We start from the raw sequence: 24,974 nt of genomic DNA on the forward strand, positions 1-24,974 counted from the left end.
ATTCAATCTTTTATCATCTCAGTCCGAGTCTGACTTGCCCAGGAAATCTCCTTCATCTTTTGTTTTCCAGTTCTCAAAACTCCATCTTTCAACCCTGCCCTGACTTTCCAGGCAGCTTCCGTATAATTCAGGTCATTTCCTCCTTCACACTGCCAGAATGATAAACAGCTTTTATCTTTGCCAAATCTCAGCCTTTCGAGACTAAAAGCTCCAGAAGACCAGAGCATGCCCTTTTGTCCTTCGTCACAGAGTTGGAGATGTTCAAAAACATGAAATGTAGCTAAATTTGGGTGAAATTTACTGGGAGATCAGAAAGACACATCCTTGTTCCAAAGCTGACCTCCTGGCAAGGCTCACACTTTCACTCTGAAGGCCTTGGAGGAGATGAAGAGCAATGGACTGTTTTCAAAGGAAAGGTCACCTGGAGTTTAACATGAGCAAAATGACATTTCCTCCAGCTTTATTTACAGAACCAGATGAACCATTTCAACTAACATTTTCAAAGCCCAGCATGGGAAGTTTCAGCATGAATAGCTAAACTGACCAAATTATAAAAAACTGAGGGCAGGTTACTTTCCTGGGGAATGCTGGGGGAAGAGGAGCCATGCACCAACTCCGTCAGAGAACTTTTCCCCTCTAAACTAACACTGGCAGCTGAGGGGCAGCCAGCCTGCAGTCCAAATGATCACTGTGTTTCTTTTTAATAAAAGCTTGGACCTGCTTCAAGCCTAGGGCTAAAATTAGGTATTTTACTAGCTTTTTAATTTTTCAGTTCAAAGTCCAGAAGTTTTGAGAAACCACATAAGCCACTACTGAAGGTTTCTGTCTGGACCATGGTTCTGAGTCCAAGACATCCAACAGAAGCTGTTTTGCATTTTGTAAGAAGCCATATGAGTATAGCTCAAAGAGGCAAAAGTGTTGCACTTCACATCAATCTCATGCTGCTAACAGGGTAAATACAGTTCCACTTTTAAAAAAGTCAAGGTAAGGATGAATACTCAGATCAAGAACTTTGGCTATAATCATGGTAGTTTCGATGTGTCTTTTCTAGGATACCTCTCTCTACAGGACACAAATTATTCCAAAGACACAAACAACATGCCAGCCTGACTGATGTGATTCATTGTTGCTTTTCTTTGATGAGATCACAATATGCTATTGCAAAGCAGAAGAAGCCTCAGTGCCTATGGCCAAATTTTATGGTTCAAGAATCACCTCTGTTTTCGTTCAGGAAATTTATGGTCTTTGCCAACCCTAAACTAGAAGACCCATCAGTCACGTGTTGCAACCCTTCCAGCAAACCCAGCTCCACATACACTACTTCAGTTTCTTTTCTGGTCCTCTCATTTCGCAAGCAGAAATAGGAAAAAGGTTAAAAGTCAAAATAGGCAAGCTGCATCAATGAGTTAAATTCAAATTTTCGTGAAATAAGTAGCAGCCTCAGAGTGCCAATTCAGACCATGTAAGACTATGCACTTAAAGTTTGGCTAAGAAAAATTACCTTTATTCATTTTCCACCAGTGCCCCCCAGAGTAGGTTTTTTAGAGCATTCAAAAGGCAACACTGTACCAGGAAGTGCTCTATCCATCACTCATTCCCTTTCACTTTTCACATCAAATATGTTAACTTGCCTTTAAACCAACGCAGAGGCTATCCTGAAATTTTCGTACATGTGCTTTTTATATACTGTTTTTGTTTTTAGTTACACTTGCAGTTTCTGATTATGTTTCAGGGTCAAGAAGAACCACATGATGAAAATCAAATTTTAAAGAGAGAGATAAGCAAGGTCATAATCTATAACAATTTTTTTTCCCTTTCTAATATAGTCATCAGCCTCCCTGTTGGGCTGATGTGCTCATTCACCCATCTACCTCTCAAGGAAAGTTTTACAATTATTTAGTATTTTCTTTTTAGTAGCAGTTATTAAATTAGTGCAAATGACGATGCATGCTCATCAGTTACCAATATACTGCTTTATTTCTTGGTAGCAAATTAAGGCTTTATAGTGAGATTTGTACAGTACAGGCCAATTTAAACATTAGAAACTTCAAAAACCATGTAGCACTATTCACTCAATTTAACATAGTCAGAAAAAGTAGCCTCTTTTTTTTTTTTTAATAAACAATTAAATGTTACTAGTGAGGCCTTATATTTCATGAGTGCAAATGGCTCAAAATCCCACCATCCTCAGGAATGGGCTCAATATTTAAATTCCTCGAGGCCATTTTTAGATAAAGGATAAACAAAGAGTATAGCTGGCTCAAACAAAATATACTGTATTACTTGCTGGAAAAGAATCTCTTATTTTAAAAATATGGAGAGGAAAACCAAAGCAAAATTAACTGTCCAAGGGATGGTATCGCCCCCTGTTAGTCACTGACCAGTAACAGTAGCAATGACAAATTCATTTTCCCTGTCCCTCTTTGCTTTAGTACAATTTGATTTATAATTCGGAGCTGATGATATCCTCCATATTAAGAAACTCAAAATTGGAGGAATATACATAAGTTACAGGAATTTTTGCAGCAGTAGGATAAGTTCCCTCTGCAGGGACATGTTCAAACCATTGCTTTTTTTTTTTTTTTGCAATTTGAGAGAGCATTGCTATAAGTATTTCCTCGGTGGTTATGTATTTTTCTCGAGCATATTGATTTTCACTTCATACCAATGATTTTATTAGTGTTGTCTGGAGTTGATGGAACTACTGCTTATGAAAACCAGACACAGTGCTTCCCTTCTTATGAGACACAGCATTGGAGCTGAATGTATGAATTCACCTGTCAGTCAGGCACAGGGGGCCTGCCTGAAAATATCATCACCCCTCACGTGTCTGGCTTTCAGATCCGAGCATTACACGTGAAAATGCAGAGAAACAGCTGCCAGAAAACTGTGAAGAAAGTAACCATGAATCAACCACACACTCTGGGGAAGGAGGCAACAAGATTGGGGGACCTTCAAAACACTCCTGCTCATGCAAGAGCAAGAGCAACCACGAGAGTACAAGGAGCTCCCACGGTCACAGGGCAATGCTGGTGTTTAATTATTTGTTGAACTGCAACTGTACTTCCAGCCTAAGGGAACACACACAGACAGTTTCAAAAAATCTAAATCTAATCTGAATAATGGAAGCCCTCTGTCCCCAGGGGTGTTATTTAACATTAGGCTAATGTCTTAGAAGTTTTGAGATCAGCCATCTATCCTCTGAACTGGAAGGCCACAGAAAAAGTTTGGGGTTTTAAGTGTAATAAGGCACATACTGACTTTGCCTTAATGCACGTGCCTGGTTTGCTCAGGGAGCATCAACTGTAGTGGCGCCACAGCTGCTGAAAAGATAGAGTGAAGGAACAAAGATAGACTTTCTGTGACAACCACACAGCACAGTGATTGGGACTGCCCTGAGCAAGCTGCTCCACAATGCCTCAGACTCGCCCCAGTCCTACAGTACTATCTCAGAATTACAGCAGCTTCTCAGTCTGGTTTGCTGGCTTTTCCTTTTGCCAGGCCACTAACATCCCACTTGTTCTCCTTCACTCAGGTGAATACGTCATTGCTTATCAGAGCCAGAAATCCCTATCTACTACCAGGGGGTTGTACTATATGTGCAGGAGAGGGCAAATTTAGAAATTAAGGCAAGTAGCGATGATGCACAAGTGACTTTCCAAGAGAATCCATGCATGGGCACAATCTCCAGATTCACTCAGTAGAAGTGCTCAGCAATGGCCAGCAGGTCTTATTCTGCCTCAGTTGAGTATGTTTAAGAACATTACCTAGTATTTCCTGAGAGATTACAACGGATGACTACCAAAAGGAAACTACTTGGAGAGAAGAGCTGTTATCAGCTGTATTGGAAAAAAATGGGGAACAGAAACACATATTGCATAGTCAGCTTCACGAGAACAGCTGGAATTCAGATGTATTTGACACAGCTTAGCAGCATTTCCAAAGGAGGGATTATGTGCTATTTCCTTTGGAGGCAGCTACTGTAGCCTGGGACAAGATCATGGCTCTTATGGAAACGGCACTCCAGTGGGGATGCTGAGCACTCATTGCTTTTGCATTAAGGCTACCTCTCCACAGAGACCCACAGCACCTTAAAAAGTGATCATACAAAGAGCAAACAAAATAGTCCTCTAGAAACCCCCCTCACCCACAACGTACAAGAAAAGCTGACTCCCGAGAGCGACAGAAAAGACAGCATTACTGAATATGGGAGTATGTGTTTATACATCAGTGTTTTTAATACTGCATTGTAATGACAGGTGTGGGGTGTCCTTTCAGAAGAAAGCAGGGTTGGTGTGCTCTATAATACAGCGCTTGCAGTGTCGTTTAACAAATCGCAGAGCATCGACAGAGACATCGCAGTCCTGCACATTCAACATCTGCAGGTCAAAACAGTTGGCAGCTACAATCTGCAGGCCCTGCCCAGTGATGCTCTCACAAGATTTCAGGCTCAGGCGCTTCAGGTTGAAGCAGTTGAGGGCTAGAAACTCCAGGCCGGTGTCTGAGACCAGAGGGCACTTGCCAATATCTAGCGATTTGAGTTTTGTGCAATTTTTGGCGAGGTACTCCACGCCGTGGTCCGTGATGCCCTCGCAGCCCCGCGCGTTGAGGTAGCGCAGCTTGCTGCAGTACTTGGCGATGTAGCGGATGCCCACGTCCGTGATCCGGCCGCAGTGAGCGATGCTAAGGTATCGGAGACGTGACTCCAGCTTGGCAATCTCCCGCATGCCGAAGTCACTGACAAAGCGACAGTCGCTCACGCTCAGTTCCTTAATGGACGTGCAGTAAATCATCAGGTAGCGGAGACCCTCGTCGGTGATGCGGACGCAGCGGCGCAGGTACAGATGGGTCAGCTGAGTGCAGTGGGCGGCAATGGTGTGCAGTCCTTCGTCCTCCAGGACGAAGCAGTCTGTCATGTCCAAGTAGCGAATGGAGATTTGTTTCCCATGTAAGGGAGACAGCTTGATGGAGGCTTCGCGTGTCAAACTGATGCATGTTACTTTGGAGCAGCCTAAGTGGAAAAACACAGGGAGTTTAAGTGAGCAGTAAAAACAAATCATGCGGCGAGGCCAGAAAGTTGGGTGTGAAATGGCGTGCTGGATTGTGATGAAGGTACCTTCATGCTCCAAGAGCAGAATCATCCTGACTGACTAGTCCGGATTTGCTGTGATGAGTCCCCACACCACAAGAAAGAATAAACTCCACTGGAGTCAGTGAGTTACTTTGAGATTTTGAGCACTGGGAAAGAAAAGGACTGATTTTGTCCACATCCCAAATGTAAAGTTGTGCTCCTATGTTTATCTACAGACAGTCTGTGATGTGTTACTGCAATACAGACCCAGTGACAATTAGAGAAAATGATACTACGTGACAATCAATGCAGTTTTTTGATCAGTCTCATCGCTGACTGGCTGAGTTTGCAAACAACATCTGAGGCTCTTTCACCATTCAACCTCATTATAAAAAAGACAACCTCGCCCACCCTCCCAGAAGCATTTGGAGAACAGATGTGAATCCAGCCCTGCAACATGGGAAGGATGCAAAACTATGGCAGGACTGTGTGCTTGCAGAAGGGTGGAGATTCAGATAACCTAAGGAGAACGGGGACGTTAGGCAGGAGCCAACACTGGTAAGGTCATGGGAGGATATGGACAGATGCAGAAAAGGACTGTGTCAAGTGAGAAAGTCTGGCCATGGAGGTAACTAGACTAGAGGAGAAACACCAGACCTTGGAAGGAAAGCCAAAGAGCTAGACGAAAGGGAAAAACACGCTCACAGACTTTCCCCATTTCTAACCTCCGCTCCATACATGGTGCTGAGTAAAAGCTTTTTTTGGAAAGTGCGGTTTCTGCTGCAATGCAAACTGGCAGTCTCAGGCTCCTGAGGGAAATTTTTAGCTGTGCCAAGTTCAGCTGGGCACACTGCATTATCATAGCTAAGAACAGCTGCAAGAAATGAGGGAGGTTCTACCATTACTGACGAAGGCCCAACAGTTTTAGCCATAAATGTCTACTCAGACAAATTCTGTCAGTTATGCCTAAAGAGGTGCTCTCAGGTAGAGAAAAAAAACCCTTTTCTGTATTGCTGAAACACTGGCCAACCAGTTTGAAGTGATGCATAAAAATCAATGACCTTAGAATTCCACGTATCAGAAATCCTGCACAAATCCTGTAGAAGGATGAAGACCACCTCAAAAACTTAAACGACCCAAACCTACACCAACAGGTTCTCATTCAGAGGCTTAGTGAATATGCTTCAGTTCTTAAAAAGGGAAAAAAAAATCCCTTGAAATAACCCTGCCGACTCATAAAAATGCTGTGAGAAGCATGGGATATGAACTTGAAACGGTTTGCCACCTGCAATTAGATTTCTACATTCATCATTTGAATTTGTGCTGGACCTTTAATTTAGGCTTAAAATTTAGTTGAATAGAGGTAAATTTTACCTTAGGCCTCACACAATCAAATGGGTAAACTGTCCACAGGTCATGAAGAAGCAAAACTTTGAAACAAAACACTGTTCAACGAACGCCTTAAAACTGAATGCTATGGTGCAGTCTCTGGAAATACTTTTGTCCTCAGATAAGTACTGCATACACGCTCAGTAAAGTAAAGTGATTTTTCTAAAGGGAAGCACTACAATATTAATGGTGTGAAAACTTCACCCCTATATATTCTTTGGAGCAGGTGATACAAAATACACTACAGGAGTCCCCATCCTTGAGCCTTTTCCGCAAAATAAGCTGGCACATAGGCAGGGCTCTGCTGAACCTGATGTAGTTGTTGCTATTGCATTTGGCCAAGGAGGTTGCTGGATTAAGGAGTCAGTCTGGATATTTTATATTCTGACCAGAATGCAAATTTAAAATTTGGCTAAGTGAGAATGATGGGTCCACGAGGCCAAGGAGAACATTCTGTCTACTGAGAATCCAAGAAGCTTTAATGACCGTAATTAGAAAGTGAATGGGTCAGAAGTCTCACAGCAGGGCTGGAGTCACATACATCACAGTGTGATCACTGTTTTGAAAAGCTCAGCATTGCCTTGTCTAGTTACTCTGGCTACACTGTAAAATATTCAATGGAAAGGATATTCAAAATGGTTTCACCAGAAAAAGAGTCCACGCTGATATAGAACTGCCTGATTTTTAGGTAAAATGACAGGTTCCTGGGTCTGCCACAATTTTTCTGTCCTAAATAATACAAAATGTAAAAACAAAGCTCTTGTAACAGGATTTTCCATAAAGTAAGTATAACTGATTTTTAAAAGGGAGAAGGAACTTCCAAACAGAGTGAAAAAAATGTTGGCTAGTGTGTTAGATAATAACTTGCAGTCAAGCTCAACCAACTTCTAGAGATATCTCAGACCTGCCCACAAAGTGACTGCTGAGAGTGACAGAACTTACATTGTGTAAAGCTCTTAAAGTTAATATGAACATCTGGTTTTAACAGTAAAGATTTTGGTGCATTTTTGCTGCCAAGTAGCCATCCAAGGGGGAAAGGGATTCAGCTAGATCTAAGTGTTAACTGGGATTTAATTAACTAGGAACTAGAGTCCCCCCAGCACATGTACCCTACTTCTCTTGTTCAGTATGGAACCAAACTGGTGAACCGCTTCAGTCCTCAGAATTGCTTGAGAATGTAGGTGCAAGCCTTGTCCTCACAACTACAGACAGAAGGAGGGGAAAACAATCCTGCTTCCGAAGCATCCTCCAAAACTACACACTTTAATGAAAAAAGTGGACTCAAAAACAAGAGCCCAGAGATCAACTATCCTCAATTCATATGCAGGTGCATGCAGCTAAAGCTATATCTGAACCCAAACACCCTGACTTCTGAGCGTGTTCAAAACAAGGAATTTTTCCTTCACATGCTCCAAATAGAAAGAACAACTTAGATAAAAGTGAGATTAGAATTATTTTCCTATCCCATCAATAAGACAAAATTCAAGAAAGACAGGTATTTTATTTGCCCCCTACACACTTTGTACCAAAGTGATGAGCTCTCAGGGATAGACACTGTCTTCTAGGTCTGAAAGTAACAGGCTTGGAAAAACCACAAACGAAGATAAATCCCAAAAGAACCTATTTCAAGACCTGTTATCATCTTTACCTTTTCCCTGCTTTTGAAAAAGCCACCTTTGACCTACAGCATATCTATCAACAGAAGCTGTGGACCAAAGCCTTGTCAGCCACCTACAAGCTCCTAGGTGCACTCAGAGTGTGAGCTTCAAAGCTTTAGATCTAAATCACACAGGTACGTACATTTTCTCCTGGTGTTGGAGATGCTTCAACCTGAATGTGTGGTTAGCAATCCAGAACTAATGTCAGTATGTACCAACAATAAGTAATTCATATCTGAGGTCACTGCAAACAGACTCCCTGGGACAGGACTCCTGTGGAGTCCCACAGAGACTCCTTATCACCTGGTGGTTTCAGAGACTGACCACAAAAAGTGAATAATTCTGATTTGCTGCTATTTGTTTTGATGCCTTCCATGACATTTTGCCATCCTAGGAATGAGGTGAGAGAGCTGGATAAAGCAGTTTACAAATAAAATTAAAAAAAAAGGTAGAGAAAAGAAAGCAAATCAGTGTACACCAGATAGGTAGCCTTGGAAAATTCAGTTTATCTGGGTACCAATGACTCAGTAGCATTGCTTTCTACCCCCACTTCATTCTACTTATTGCCACTGGTACCCCTGCAATGGCAAATCTGTTCTGGATGATTAATAATGGCATTAGACTGATAACGAATAAGATCATAAAATAAATGTTGAACAGCAAATTTACTTCAGTTCTCTGCTTGACTACATCCTTTCCATTAAGTGCCAACCTATCTGCAGAGAGGAAATTCTGTGCAGTTGACCTTGGGAAAAAACATTTTGTTTCCCCAGAGCAGGTCTGAGGAAAATTGTCTGAATCCTTTCTGCTGATCTAAACAGCTACAACTGCAGTTCAAAAAAAAAAAAAAGAAAAGAAAAAAAAAAAGAAAAAAGTCCAAGCTATCTAAGTCCTGTTAAAATAGCAATGGAAACAAGGGAACCTCAAAGATTAGCTAGGGATGACAACAAATATTAACACCCAGAAAAAAAGCCTAGCACTTATTCTGAGCTCCTCCTCCATTCACTTATAAGATTACAGATATATACATTACAAATATATAACCTACATATAATTATACATATGTGTGTGTGTGTGTGTGAAAGACAAATTTTGCTGAAGCAACTAGCTTTCACCACATGATGTAGCACTGACTGCAACATGGTGCTCTGCGCAAAAATCTATGAAAAGGGCTCGTGCTATTTGAACAGGCCATCTCTGCTACTTCGCCTCCTTTGGAGGAGGCCTGGTCACTCCAGAGGCACTAAATGGGCACTGAGATTCTAGCGGTGCCTGTCTCACAGGCACTGTGCTGGGAGACAGGCATTACTACTTGGAAAGACATCAGGGAAGGGGAAAATGTGGGAAAATGTGCAGTTGTAGGGTTTGGGAAGCATGATGCTTTCAGAGCCAGAGGCATCTGTACTGAAACGTTTCATGTTACCTGACACATCAAGGTGCTCCAGGTTTGGGCACAGTGACACGACATCAAAGACTGCCTCATTGGAGATGTTGTAACACCCAGACACCTCCAGCCTCCTCAGTTCTGGACAGCACTGGGCAATGGTGTAGAGTCCTCTGTCTGTGAGCCGCCTGCAGCCACTAACAATTACCGTCTCCAACATGAGACATACGTTGGGAGTATCCTGACAAAGCCTCCGGGTCAGCACTTTAAGAGCCCTGTCTACGTTGATTGTCTCGCCAGTCAGGCGAATAGTCCTCCAAAGCCGCGGGTCCCAGGCAAGGTTGTACCAGCGGCGGCACACACGGGCACAGCGGCACAGCTGGTTGGTGGGCAGGAAGGAGAATATCTGGATCATGGAGTGGTCAGGCAGCCGGTCTATATTGGCCTGTTCCTTCTGGTGCTTGGATGCCAGCCGGATGAGAGGATGGGTAAGACGGGTTGGAGGTGGTGAGTGGACCATGGCAACAGTCTCCCCAGTGACTGAGGACGAAGATGTGGATGAACCTCTGCCATTTTGGAAACCAGTGGTATTCGGTGGAAATATTAATGCTGGACTGGGTGTACTGAGTGTCCGCATGCTCAGGTCGGAATCTGGAAGAATGAACACATAGTTTCAGTAAGTGGTGGACAGATGCAGAGCTTTCTGCACAGCACAACACCCCACCAGCCCATTTACTAATGGAGTATGGCGGACTTCAGCATTTGTTGAGGATTAAGCAGCCATTTTTACCAGTAAGAGTGAGGAAACATGTATTTCAAAAGCCATGTGAACAAAGCAAGGGCTGCAGTTGTGAGCGCTGTAATGAAGAAGAGATAGCAATAGAAGTCTCCAGGGATTTTAATTCTTTATGCTCTCAACTAAACACTGCAAGAAATAAGTACTTCTGAACCACAGGCTTTTTTTTTAACAGAGAGTAACTGCCCATAACCTTTGCACAGCTGTGAGCTTTTAGGGGCAGAATACTGTGGTCCTTTGCCTCTCAGCTCCTTCAGCCATTCAGTAGGAGGCTAAAGAAGAGCTCACAAGGCAAATGCTGCTTTCTTCACCACACCTGGGTAGATGAGAAAAGCACAACTCTATACACATTGTGTTATTAAAGAAGTTCATGCAAACTAGAACTCAACAGTTTAACCAAGAGCCCAAGTGATTAATTCTTCTTCATGTGCACACAGAAAGCACTCCTTTCCAGTGGACTAGAATGTACTTCAGTTGGAAAAAACAAGCCCAGAAAAGTAATTGACAAAGAAACAACATGTCTGGAAACTTGTCAGCCAGCTGTTGCTGCACATTTATACACACTTACTGCTAGGGCTAATTGTCACACTAAAAGAAGTCAACCCAATTCCTGTCCCCAGAACAATTTGCTACATATTTACTTTCTTCATTTCACTCTACTGTCAAATATCAGGCACAAAAATCAAGATCCTCTGCTACTAAGAAAGGTTACCTTTGCTGTAAGATTATTTCAACTGTTTTCCCTTTGTGCTGATACTGCTGCCTACTAGTCACGTCCACTCCTGCTTCTAGTTCTTCAAGCAAACCAAGTAAAAGACTAGAAGACAACTGGGATATCATTTTGATAGTCGAGCAAATGTCATGGGTGATACATTGAGAGACTCAGTTATTTTAGCAATACACTGCACAAGATACAAGCAGTGTATGGGACAAATGCTGCTGTTGAGCACACCCGCTCCATCTCTGACCTCTCAGATCTCAACAAAACTCTTTATAAAGGAAAGCACTACCTAGAGACGAATACAGGAACCATAATTTAGTGACCAGCAGAATAACAAATTTCACTTAATAGAGTAAGAACAGTGGTTTTAGAGCACAAAGCTTTTCTCCGCATCACATCTCCTTCTCTCACGTCAGCGTTCAGGCATTTCAGGGAAGTATACAAAGGCATGTCCTGAAGTAACACCTACTCTGCAGCTCTGCGACTGTGACAGTACATATAAGGGCTAAGCAACATACAGCCCAGAAATGCATTCAACAAACCTGCCCAAACCTGGGTTTAGGCAGAGTTTTTAAATTAAGTCCATTTTAGATGAATTTGAGCATTACACATAAACTTCTCCGTCAAGCTTTTTCCTAGTCCAGCACAGGCCTGCTCTGATCTCACTACCTACAACAGTAGCAACCACAGGCCTGCATTTTCAGCATGTCTGCAGGGGAAAGAGACACAACTATTTAGCTGAAGAACCCAAGACACAAAGTCTAGCAGCTTGCTCAAGATCACCTAGATGAGTTGCAGAGAGATCAAAATCATCTTCTCACACTATGGAGGAAAAGCCTATGCTACCTAGCTCCTTCCCTCTTCCTCTTCTGCATCTTGTTTTACTTAGAAACTCATTGTTTCAGCAAGCGACAGGAAAAAACATTTTTTCCAAGGCTTCTGAGTCTGTGCTATGGCTACACGGTCCTAACACAGAGATTTGTGTATTTAGGAGCAAGAACCATATCTTCATGCAGAGTGCATTTTGCAGACACTCTACTCCCTCTGAGATCTCCTAATACCCCCCTGGAAACTATTGCAAATAATTGCATAGAGGAGTGTTATTTGGAAAGCGTCTGGTATATGCTGGTATTTTAAAAATGAGATTTACAGCTGGAGAGAAAAAACCCAAAACACCAGCAGCAGCCAGGTTCCTGCAGACAAGCACTGACTCCACAGACCGGTCAGGCAACAGTCCCCAAGATAAATTTTCACAAGGGCTTATCGTATGTTTGACCTCCCTCACATTACCACCAAAACCAATGAAAGTGCCTGAAGTTAAATGTGCAGAAGATGTGGGCAGACTTGGAGTTTTTGCTCTTTTCTTGAGGTTTTAAGACAAGAACATTTCTAATATAAAAGAACATGCACTTTTTTTCAAGTGCTGGATGTATCTTCTGCTATTACATATATTTGATATAGTCAGTTCCTCTCCTTTCTTTTTGCTTCTTCATTAGCTTTGGGCTCTTTGGTTGGTTGATTGTTGTTTGATTGTTTTCACACAAACAAGCACAAAAGGAAGACAAAATTGTATAAATAAAAACACAGAACAAACATGTGTTTCTATTCCACAAAAAAGAACTAAAATCAAAAGCAAAAAGCTTAAATTTTTAACATCTGCTATAAACAATTTTTACTACTGTGGCAGCGATTACCTTCTGTAAGACCCAGAATATTTTGAAAACATACGTTTTTAATCAGTTACTGTTGAAAACACCTAAGAATTTGTGCAGGTTTACAGTTTTGCCTAGTCTTCATTTCTACCTAAGCATAAAAAAAGCACTTAATACTCCATGATTCTCCCCACTTCCCCAGTGAGCAACACACCAAGCTAATACGGCTAATCTCCACTCCTCCTGGATCAGAAGTGGCATTCCTTCATCACTCCTGGGCACTGTGAATAATCAATACCTTAGACCTGCTGGGTGCATAATGAATTACTAAAATGTGTTTTTTAACTTAGACCTAGAGCTAAAAAAGGCCTGACCTTTTGTTTTATGGTTATGCTCCATGCTTGCTCCGTGCTGTCTTAATTCTCTCATTAGTATAGCAGTTCCAGATGTGCATCCTGTATTTCTTTTACCTTCAATCCTGAAGGTGCATCATGTGAAACTTGCTCCCTCCACCTTCAGGGCATGGGCTTCCAGACAGACACACATACATACATATGCACCCTGTCTCCCTACCACAAAGTATTTTGGAAAAAGACTGTAGTGTTGTCACTGTGTTTAAATAAGAGAGTTGAGAACACATTACTGGTCTGTTGAGCCTGTAATACAATATGCTCTCAGACAGGAATTTTGCTGGTGGCTCAGCTGAACTTGGTAGAGATGTATTCCTGCTTACTGTTCGTTGTACACCCCTAAGGGGAAAAGAAAAAAATAGCAGGTGAGTCCAGGAGCCTTTTTGCCAGGAAAAACTTGGAAAGCTTTTTGCTAGCATTTAAATCTTCAGCAAAACACTTGGTCTACTATGCATTCTCCAGGCTTTTCAAGTGTTTTTGGGAGGGGCTTCCTATAGCACTATCTGAACCTCTGAGAGTTTCCTTCAAATTTTGTTCTTCACCATTTACTGACTGCTAGTTAACAGGCTGGGTCAGTCTGAGAAAGAGCAACTTAATGACAGTGTAACATTAATAAACACAACACTGCTAGCACAAATGAAGTTCCTGGTTACAGTTCTCAGTACACATTTTTACACACACATGCCCTATAACAACATTCAACTTACTGAAAACACACAACTGTTTACAAGACTGAAATGCAGCTTTACATTTTGGTCATCTTAGAAAGCAAAAATAAATTAGAAAGCAGCCCTGTACTTCCCTCCCTACAACCTCTTTTGTTTCCTTAGCCTCCAATGTTCTGTCCAAGATGCCTTTTATTAAAGCTTTGATTGGGCTCTGAAAGTTGTTTTTTGATGCAAGACAAAATTTCTTAACAATCTTTAAAGAAATCTCAAAATATGGGTGCCAGAAACAGAACTATAAAAGCTGACACAGAGGGAGAAAATGCACTAGAGGAGTTTTCTTACTCCGTTAGGAATCTGGTTTATTTCAAAGATTTTTTTTTTCCCCAGTTTGTTTCCTAATTAATACATACATCTGGGGACAAAAACCTTTTAAATATATATATTTAAATTCAGACCTAGTCTTTGTTCCTTCTGGCATTGACAACAACATGCAGTCTCTGATTTCAGAACCAGAGAGAGAAAACAATGTTGTATTTTCATCACTCCAGCAATGCACACTAACACAGGATACCTGATGTCTGGATTCCAGCATGGACTTTTTAAGATTGAACCATTTTCCATGCTTAAGGTATGACTCCATTTATCCCCACCTTCCACTATGGTACTGCAAGTGAGTCTTTTTTAAAGTGAATCCTATATTGAGCTCTTCAAGTTAACAAAATTAAAATGAGAATTTTTATAAATATTAATGAAACTTCAGATTCTTATCTGAAAACTAAAAAGGATCCTTTGAGTTGATCTGCTGGCACCGCTGAGGTTTTTAGCAAAACTAAGGCAAGAAATAAACCAAACTGCGTTCAAGCTCTGAAAAGTCAGTATAGCTGAGAAAAATACAAAACAATTGTAATCTTTGTAAACATTAGATGCAAAGTAATGTGTGCCAGAAGCATTTACTCAGAGTACCAAAACATGGCTTGCTTAGCATCTCTTCAGTAAGTCTTGCATAACTATTACATACTTTACTAAGTGCAAAGTGGGTATAGATTTCACATTTTTACTGTGATACCATCAACTTCATGCATGCCAAGGAAGTACTCCTCTTACGGAGACTGCGGAAAGTAATGGAATGGGGAACTTAATGGTTGTAGCAGCTAAAGCCAACAGGGCAAAGGGGGATAGAAGCAGCTGACAGGCTTCTACAGAGGGAACAATGCAGGCTGATTCAGGGAGTGACTTGTGAATTTGACAGACAGATTTCAAATATGGCTGCGTGCCCTTAGATGAGAGCAGGAAAAGGAGTTAGCTAGCACAGCAGGCTACAACACAGCCATTTTCTTTCTAAGGCTGTGAGCATAGACAAAGTTCTAGAAAAAGGGATACCTACAAAAAAATAAAAAGCATCATCCACACCAAAAACATCCTCAGGCATTTTTCTCAGGCTAAGCTACCCTACTGACCTCGGTTCCTCCCCGTCCCAAGAGGCTGGGAGGAACTGGACAGCCTGAGATAGCAAAGAGGCAGCTGGAACAAAACTCACTGTGCAACCTTGTGCTGGGCTGCAGTGGTCAACCATGCCAGAAGGAAAGGGTTGCCCAGTGGGGATACCTATAGAATTGTGCATCCTTTTACAGTGAAGAATATATAGAATGAGAAATAAAGCTGGATGAGCTCTCTCATCTCTCTTCAAGAACACCAAGTACACTTAAACCATCTCCACTGAGCATGTCTGCCCTGTTCTTAACTGCCAGGGACAGCTATTACTCAGCTCACTGAGGTGCCTAGTTCAGCACTGCCACTGTATCAAGTTTCTAAGGTTTTCCTTTTATTTAGCTCATATAAGAAGCTGTTTCTTGCCCCCTCTTCTAGAGAACGTGAAGAATGAGACATCTCCATTCTTTCTGTAAGGATTTATCACATGCATTTGCCTTTCTTCCTAGTCTTGTTACTAATATTCACAGTTTCTCTTAGTTTTTCCTTTAAATTTTCTCCAATCTGTGTGTTTTTCTCTTAAAGCACAATGCTCCAAACTGAGCAGCACACACCACCCAACCTCATCAGCAGTGGCCACGGCCGAGTCCTTCCCACCTATATTTCATGGAAACGACACTGTCAACTTTCCAGATTTCAACAGTCTCAGAAGGCTGATGTATTCCCTATGGATTCCATGTATTGCCTGAATTCCCAAGTGACATACAGCTAGCTGCCTGGACATTTATGTTTTTCATCCATGTTTATAGAATCCATTCATCTTCCCTACACCTGCCTCCTTAGAGAATGCTATGTTTTCTCTTTCTTTAATCTGCTTTTTCAAGAGTATTTTGAGTACTGAGCAATCTTCTCAAATTGTGCTCATTTTCAGTTTTCCAAATATACTGCAGCTCCAGTGTCATGAATTTTAACCCATTCCTCCATATGTCGGTACTTTTGGGTCTCAATTCAGTACAAACAGATGGCTCCTACAGAGAAGGGGGAAGTCTAGCAACCTGTTAATGAATACTGTAAGGAATGATGAGATGAGTTCAGTTTATTGGAGGGTGGTCCTAATAACACCAAGGTTGCAGGTTTAATCCCCATATGGGCCATTCACTTAAAAGCTGGACTTGATGATCCTTGATGATTCTTGATGATCCCTTCCAACTCACAATTTTCTGTTATTCCTAAAAGGCCCTTCTTGAACCATCATCATAGCTGACAAACATTCACAGTGATAATTATACAACATGCTATTCCCCCTCAGTGGCCACCTTATGATGATTTCATTTAGTGTGTATGTCACCAGCTTGTTTCCAATACACACATGCAACAGCCTAAATAAACCCAAGGTAGGTTACAGCTACTGCTTCCCCCTCACCGGACAATTTATTCTTGCCAATGAAGAAAATCAGACTGAAAACTGAAGTCAAAGGAACGAAAACACTTTGACAAAGGCGAAAACTAACTTCTTATCCTGTGATATCTTTTAGATCATGCAACTTTCTTTTTGAGAGAAGAGATCTGTGACAAAGCTCAACCTGTCACTGTAAGAATGAGCAGCCTTGGACCTTATGAAGTAATCACATCCACATGCTCTTGGAAGGAACTTAAAATAACCTTTTATAGCTTTTAAAAACCTTCTATACAAAGTAATAAGAAACTGTACCTATTGTATAACACTAGAGGCATTGTGGGATATGTTAACCTAAATTTGAAGCCATTTCATAGTAGTTTCTGTGTTAAGATTTTAGATCTTGGATTATACTGGTGTAACTTCCCTGTGATGTCAAGCTCCAGTCTTCTTTAGCCTATAAACTCCTCCAAATACATTTGGAGACCTGATCTTGCATTCCTGGCATATTCACACTAGATGGTCAAAGTCAAACAGCACTGCAACTGAAGTAAGCACATAATTCTTCCTTACAATGTATTTGTCAAAAGCTGGAACTAATTTCCCCCCTACTGACTTTGTCCCCTGCCACATGGCAAGAATTAATTTTAATCCTCATATTTTTGAATGGAGCTAAAAATACAAAAACACTGAAGGGGAAAGAAATAAAAAAGTCATTCACCATTAGTTTAAGAAGTCAAGGCATCTTAATTTTGCCATCAGTACCACTGATGATACTAGCACATCAGCTCTGAGAAAAGGGTTTCAAAGTGCATAATTTCTGGGAAATTACATAGAGATAGATTGGAAGGTGCATTTTTTCCATGTTCAGTAAATATGTAACCCCAAAATGAATTCCATACATGCCTGAGTACAAGCTCTACTTAAACTCTTCAGGTCAGATCCTCTCCCAGCTCCTAGTGGTATGCCAGGGAGCTCCTCCAGCTGAGTTAGTTTTTATTTACATTAGCAAAGAGTATAGCCCAGAAAGAGGAGCTCTGTGGAGCAAAACTAATACTGCTGAAAACCCAACATCCCCAGGCCTGGGAAGTGGGTGTTATTTTTGTAGCCAATATTTAATTTAATCCCCAAACCTGAATGCTCAGTTGGAGTTCCCTTTAGTATTTTAGGTGTCCTGCCAGAAGATATTTTTTGGCTTTAGTTTTGCCTGAGGGTAAATGGGTTCATATGCATCACAGTAGTAATTAAAACAGGGTAAGCAGGAGAGGCATTTCAAAAGTGAGCTTCGAAACAAAATGCTAATGTAGATGAACCCACTGGTGAGTGGAGAATCCCCTGTCCACCTCCTCCAATTCAAGAGTTACCACCTCCCAACCTAATCCATACCACTTTCGAGGCACCCTGTGCCCTGCTGGGTTCTCAGGGCTGGATTATCAATGGACTGGACACATTGCATTTCATCATTCCCCATTTTCAGGATTATCACACCTATGGGAATCCACTGCAGTATAATGCATTGCTCTGCAATGTGCAAACCAAATGTGGCTAAAAAAATGAAAAAAAAAAAAAAAAACCAAACAAAAAACCAACAAACATTTACAAGATGCTTAAGTAAGACAACAAAAAAGATAGCAAGTTTGCTTAATTTCCACATATTAAAGAGCTTGACATCATCTTTCCTTCTTCTTTTGATAAGCTTTTAGAAGTCTTAATTACCCAGGAGCCCCATCCTGCTGAATACAAAAAACATTCCCAATTCAACCAGAGAATTACTTGGTTCACTGAAACAGGCTTACAATTACATTCTGCCTTTCCTTTGAGTTACTCTAACATGCTACAAGGTCAAAATTTTGTCAGGTAAAACACTTTTCCACCTTACTAGACAATACTTACATTTCTGTGTTCCACTTTTTTTAATCATTGTTCTTTATTTTTCATTGAATACCAATTTGACATAAACATAGCAAAGATAACTGCACGCTGCTTGATACTGGCTCTGAAGGTATACACACATGGCCAGAACCAGTCACTTAGAGTGGTACTGAGCTGGAGCAAACAGATCCTACTCTGTCTTTGAATGACAGCCTGACATTAGGCTTGTGTTGATGCAAATGTATCTTTGCAATTTATATAGAAAACTGGAACAAACGCCTAATGGCTCCCAACTTCAAAATGCAGAAATCTAGTTAGCTGTTCTGATCAAATGTAGCTGTTTTGCTATTTCACCTCGCAAAAATGGAAGAATTTGGAATAAAAGATGTGCCAGTTTACATTATCATAGAACTTCAAGACAAGTTACTGGAATAAATTTATGGGAGGGAAGCATTTTCAAAATTTCCCGTTCACGTGGATCAAACCCAAGAGAACCCTCAGAACTCTGAAATGGAGTTCTGCTAGATGTGCGTGACTCTAAACGGAAAATAATAATATACAAAGCAGAGGAATGCTTGCCTCTGGGAAAAGCTGACAAAATAATCACTTTGTTGTGTAATCAAGATGACTTGCATCCAGTTGGTAGCAAATGCTACAGCAGACAAATAATTCCCCCAAGAATGACTGTTTCCAGCATATTCACTATAAGTAAGTAAAAGAACATTGTTTTTCATAATCAACTGTTGGCATATTAAAAGCATGAAACTTTCAGAAATTACTGACTTTTAAATTAACAGGGGATCCAAGATTTGACCTCCAAAATTGGAGAAACAAATGGTAAGCAAATGCTAAACAGAAGAAGAAACAGTTATGAGACTTAAAGCCACAAAATTGTGCTTCTCTCTTAACACTGAAGTTTAGATCACAGAAACACAGAATGGCCTGGGTTGGAAGGGACCTTAAAGATCATCTAATTCCAATGCCCCTGCTGTGAGCAGAGACACCTTCCACTAGACCAGGTTGCTCAGAGTTCCATCCAACCTGGTCTTGAACACTTCCAGGGATGGGCAATCCATAACTTCTCCGGAGAACCTGTTCTAGTGCCTCACCATCCTCAAGAAGAAGAATTTCTTATGTATATCTAATCTAAAACCACTCTTTCAGTCTGAAGCCATTCCCCCTTGTCCTGTCATTACAAGCCCTTGCAAATAGTTTCTCTCCATATTCTAGTTATTTAATATAATTTAGAATAGTCCAAATACCCTTCCTAAAATGAATGGAGGCTTTGGAAAACTAGTCTTTGCTGATAATCTGGGAAGAGATAAACCTCCAAATTATGGGATGGAGCTGTACACAGCACAAGAAGAGGCCTCTAGATTAAAAAAACCCCAACAAACCACAAAAAGCAAAACAGAAAATCAAATGAAAAGGTAAAGCCAATCCCAACTCAACTTGGTTCAGCCCATCTCCTTCTGGATTGTCCTGTGAGATACATGCAAGTGCCCACCCCATGTCCCACTCTTGATGAGTCAGATGTCAAAGCAGAAGACACACCCCTCTATCATCTAAGTTATCAGCAAGGGAGTGAAAATAAAACAAAACAAAATAAATTGCTGCCATTAGAGAAGAGAATAAAACCTTCTTCTAAAAAAACTGCTTAATAAGCTACCACTTCATACCATGCTCCAGGGTGTGTTCAGTGAGCTCTTTTCAATCTCATAGGAGAATTACAATGAGGGAGTAACAGTTTTCCTGACTTTGCAAAGGAGAAGTGTTTACTCACAGACTAATGCTTTTGCAGACTAGAAGGGAGTCTCTCCAACAAGAGCCCTGCCTTCATCTGTAAGATGCCCATGGACGACAGAAAATTGGTAGAACTGTGCAAAGCATAACTAAAGGCCAATCTGCAACACCTGTTCCCAATCAGCTTAAATCCATTTACACTTCAGTCTCCAAAATTTATTTTTCTTTCCAGGAATAAGATTCCTTCAAAAGCACCTGCTAGCATCCTGGCAAGCATTCTTGTGTTTTGAGGGCAAATACCTCATTTCTAGGGTTGCATCCCTCCTCCCTTCTGACACATGGCCAAACTTAGAAAAGCAAAGCTGGTCTCCAGAGCTTTTGAAGAAATAGTAGAAATCTTCACTTAATCCATAGTTTTACATTCTTACAAGCCCACTACACAGATAGACAAAAGAATGCATTCAGTAAAGAGGTGGCCAAAGCCAATTCCCTAGCGAATCGCCTTTGGGACCTGGGCGATAGGAACACTCTGGAGGGGATGAAAGAAAAGAAACATAGGCCTCCAAAGCAGAAACCCAGGACACCAGCACAATCTAACTTATCCAACATCTCTCCAACAAAGATACATAAACCAAGGATTTTTCATAATAAACACTTCACGTTATGAGAGCCCTGGAGTGACAGTCAGCAGTCCCCTCTTGTTACACACACACACAATATACATACAACAACACACTGAGCAAGCACGTAGTGCTTTTTCAGAACCACAAGGATTAAAATTTTGTTTATGGGAAATTTGGGAGTTAAGCTGGGAAAGAGACATGGCCACTGGCAGCTTTCTCCTACTAGAAAAATGAAACTGGCTCAAGCCCAAGTGCACTAAGTTACATGGATTCCTGACCACCAGTGTGAAGCAGTCCCAGACTGTGTCAAAACAGATGGTACTTACAACTGCAAAAGCAATGCATTAGCCACCCTCTGAAACCCAGCCTGGCCGTCTGAGGTCTCACTTGATGTGTCTGTGACTTGTGATGTATAAATTGCAGATTGCTATTTATATGGAACAGCATATGGTACTCCGACATTTGAGGAGTATCAGATGTACATACATGCAAGTAAATCAAGAATTCAGCACTCTGTATTTATGGTAACTTCAATAACTTCCCAATCTACTGAATGCCATGATAAATAATTGCCTTATTGCACATAAAATATGAACTGACTGTAATTATTCCCTTTCAATTCATTGTGATTTCGATTTACTGAAATGTGATAAACAAAATTATTCACTGTTTTGATGCCATTTTGATTTCATTAACTTAAAATCATTATTAAAAAAAAAGAAAATATGATGATTACATCTACACAATCACTGAGTTATTCAAAGCAAGAACGATGGCACTACCTAAATCTTTCAGCCTCTTATTTTTCATGTTAACCTAAGCTAATTATGTAAAACACTATCACTAACTCTATATGGAATTTTACATTTATCCTCAGATTTTGTATTATCAGCTTATGGCAATATCTTAGGGAGTAGACCTAAAGACAGGACAGCAGCAGAAGCAGCATTTGGAATCAAGATATATTTGGCATCTTGACAAAGAAAGAGGAATATGAAGAGAAAGGCTCTTTTCTTCAGAAAGGCCAAGAGAAAAGGGAGCTTGTCAGGGTGTTATCATGAATATATATTTGTATATATATGTATATATATATATATACACACACAAACATTCATGAGAGGTGTACAGGAGATGGAGATAGGCTTTGTTCGGTGGTGCCCAGGAACAGGACCAGAGGCAATGGGAACAAATTGAAACACAGGAGGTTTCACCTGAACACCATCAGGAAACACTTCTCGCTGTGAAAAGTGGCAGTGGTACAGGTGTCCCAAATAAGTTGTGGAGTCTCCATACTTGGAGATACACAAAAGCCGTCTGGACGTAGTCAAAGTCAACCAGCTCTAGGCAGACCTGCTTGAGCAGGACGTTTGGACCAGATGGCCTCCAGAGGTCCCTGCCTACCTCAACCACTCTGTGATTCTATGAGATAACTCTAACATACCTCCAGCAAAGAGCACATGAAGCTTAAGTTCCACTTTCAAACAGGCATCTTCTATATGAACTTTGCACTAGGTTCCAGGCAACTTCAAATCTGTTCTCCCATCATGGGAGTCTTGTGGAGTTTGTTTTTTTTTTCAGTACACCAACTCAAGCTCCATTTCAACTGTGATGGAGATGATCACCCTCATCATTACATGTTAAAACTCAAGCAGGCAATTATTATCAGCTGGTAACACAGCCATTTGTGAGAACTGGCTTAAGGGATACTTATTCTTTGCCCCCAGTCAAGAGAATTCCCCAAGGCTCAGGACTGGCTCTTGGTACCTGTAGAAATGCTTTGGAACTCTATAAGGGATGTGCACTTTTTGCCAGAATTCTATCTCAAAACTTCCAGTAGTATCTTCATCATGTGTGACAGATAATATCAGGTTTACCTGCACATAGTCATCTAGTATTAAAAAAAAAAAAAAAAATCCTCTAAAGCTATTACATAGACATTGTCTCCCACACCTTCCTTATCATCAAACTGGTGAAGTACAGATTAGATAAGTGGACACGTAGGTGAATCAAAAGCAGACTAAACTGCTGGGCTCAAAGGATTGTTATCAATGACACAAAGTCCTGCTGGAAGCCATCACCACTGGTGTGCTGGGGCTAATATCACTTAACCTCTTCATTAATAACCTGGATAATGGGACAGAGTGCACCCTGAGCAAGTTTGTAGATGACAGAGAACTGGAAGGGATGGCTGATACGCTAGAGGGTCATGGTGTCACTCACAGGGACCTCGACAGGCTGGATAAAAATGGGTTCACAGGAACATCACGAAGTTCAACAAAGCAAAATAAAAAGGTCCTGTACACAGAAAGAAATAACCCTCCGTATCAGCAAAGCCTGGGTGCTGATGAGCTGGAAAGCAGCTTGACAGAGAAGGTCCTCGTGGACACTGAGTTAAACCTGAGTCAGAAATATGCTCTCACTGTAAAGAAGGCACAGAGCACCCTAAGCTGCATTAGGAGGAATGCTGCCTGCAAGTTGAGGGAGGTGATGCTTTATCTCTGCTCAATGCTGAAAGATTCTGTGCAGTTCTGGCCTCCTCAGTACAAGGCAGACATGGACATACTGGAGAGAAATGCCACAGAAATGATCAAGAGTTTAGAGCATCTGACATAAGAGAAGAGAATGAGAGAGTTGGGATTGGTAACCCTGGAGAGGAGAAGAGTCAGGCAGACCTCACCATTGTGTATAAATACCTGAAGGGAGGGTATAAAGATGATGGAGCCAAGTTCATCTCAGTGAATGGACAAGAGAATGTAGGCTCAATCTGAAGTACTGGAAATTCCTATCTAAACAAAATATTTAATGGTGAGAGTGGTCAAGCATGGGATCAGGTTGCCCAGAGAGGTGGGGGGTCTCCATCTTTGAAGAAAGTGTCCTAGGCAACATGCTGTATTTGTCCTTGCTTTGAGATGAAGGCTGGATAAACTCCAAACGTCCCTTCTAAACTTGATTATTCTGTAATTACCAAGTCAGTGGAACTTAACAAGACTCTCCTCTTTGAGGCCTTGCATAGAACTACAAAGTATGCCTAACTAGAGTAAATCAAACCCTTGTGAAAATGTCATAATAAATGTACTAATTCACAAACTCTGAGTGGAAAGGTTAAGCAATCTTGACTTGTGCAGATGAAGATCGAAAAGGATATGCTAATATGTAGCATTACCTCCAGTGTATGTAGATAGAGGCAATGGAAAGGTTACTTGAAAGGTGCTTGCAAAGCTATCTAAGAAGGAGCAGTAGCCAAGTTTGACTTAGAGAAAACAATGTAGTTGAGGGCTAAAAATTATCACACAGCACACAAATAGGTCAAGGCATATGCTGAGTGAGTTGGGATCGACATCCAGAGCTTTCTAGGAAGCAGTGAGATTAAAAAAAGCACAAATCCTAAACACAACAATAGAGGAATTAATCTATGAAGAAAATTCTGCTTTAAGCTGTTGTTTAGACAGAATGACCCTAGAACTTTCCCACCCTTTATCGTTAGCCAGCCCTGATTTGTCAGCCATCCATCTTCCTAAAACAGAGAAGTAAAACTCTTACTCAAAGAATTTGTCAGGGGGTATGAAAAATGAAGGACAGAATAGCACTGAGTAACTGATGCTTATTTTCAAGTTGTGCCACTCTTTTCCATCAGGTTGGCAAAGATACACACTTTAGGCTGAGAAGAAATGCCTTTGCTACAACTTTCTCAAGGTTGTTTCAGTACACACTTTCACAGATTTTGTACTCCTGACTTCATAACATGCAGGCCATTCTCCATTTTGAAAGAAAAGAGGATGAAGTTCACTGCAATGTACATGATCCACAGCAGCATATTAAACTCTGCTAATGCAGATTCTGCTAGGACTGCTGAGTTTCAGTGAAAATTCCTCCAGATCCTCTCTTTCTTCTTACAATACAATGAATATATATCAGATCCTTGTAACTTACATCTAAATTGGCATTGAAGTCGCAGTGAATCCACACTCAGACTACCTTCAGTTGAACTGATACTTGTACGTCCAGCTTCAGAAGCGAGGCTGATGGACACAAAGCACAGGGAAAGTTGTGCTCTGTTAAGCTGCAGAGAGAGCAAGGCAGTGTCCAACTGCTATACTACTATACTACTATTATATTTAAGCAGCAAAGTGATGACAAGATTGTGTTTACAGGATGTGTGATGC

General features: G+C 41.1%; 1 protein-coding gene across 7 annotated transcripts in view; it reads right to left on the reverse strand.

The window, feature by feature from the left end:
- Window positions 1-1,958: 1,958 nt before the first annotated feature.
- Window positions 1,959-24,974, reverse strand: part of FBXL7 (F-box and leucine rich repeat protein 7) — a 298,878-nt gene continuing 275,862 nt past the window's right edge. For all 7 annotated transcript variants that reach the window (XM_027888443.1, XM_027888441.1, XM_027888447.1 and 4 more), the window contains 2 exons: window positions 9,542-10,153; window positions 1,959-5,011 (listed from right to left, as the gene is read on the reverse strand). In XM_027888443.1, the coding sequence (XP_027744244.1) occupies window positions 4,275-5,011; window positions 9,542-10,139 (1,335 nt within the window). In that variant the 5' untranslated portion in view covers window positions 10,140-10,153 and the 3' untranslated portion in view covers window positions 1,959-4,274. The remainder of the gene's footprint in view (window positions 5,012-9,541; window positions 10,154-24,974) is intronic.

Source organism: Empidonax traillii, unplaced genomic scaffold, assembly GCF_003031625.1.
Source record: "Empidonax traillii isolate 1590-97213 ecotype Southwest subspecies unplaced genomic scaffold, ASM303162v1 scaffold238:size1398292, whole genome shotgun sequence".
Taxonomy (NCBI): domain Eukaryota; kingdom Metazoa; phylum Chordata; class Aves; order Passeriformes; family Tyrannidae; genus Empidonax; species Empidonax traillii.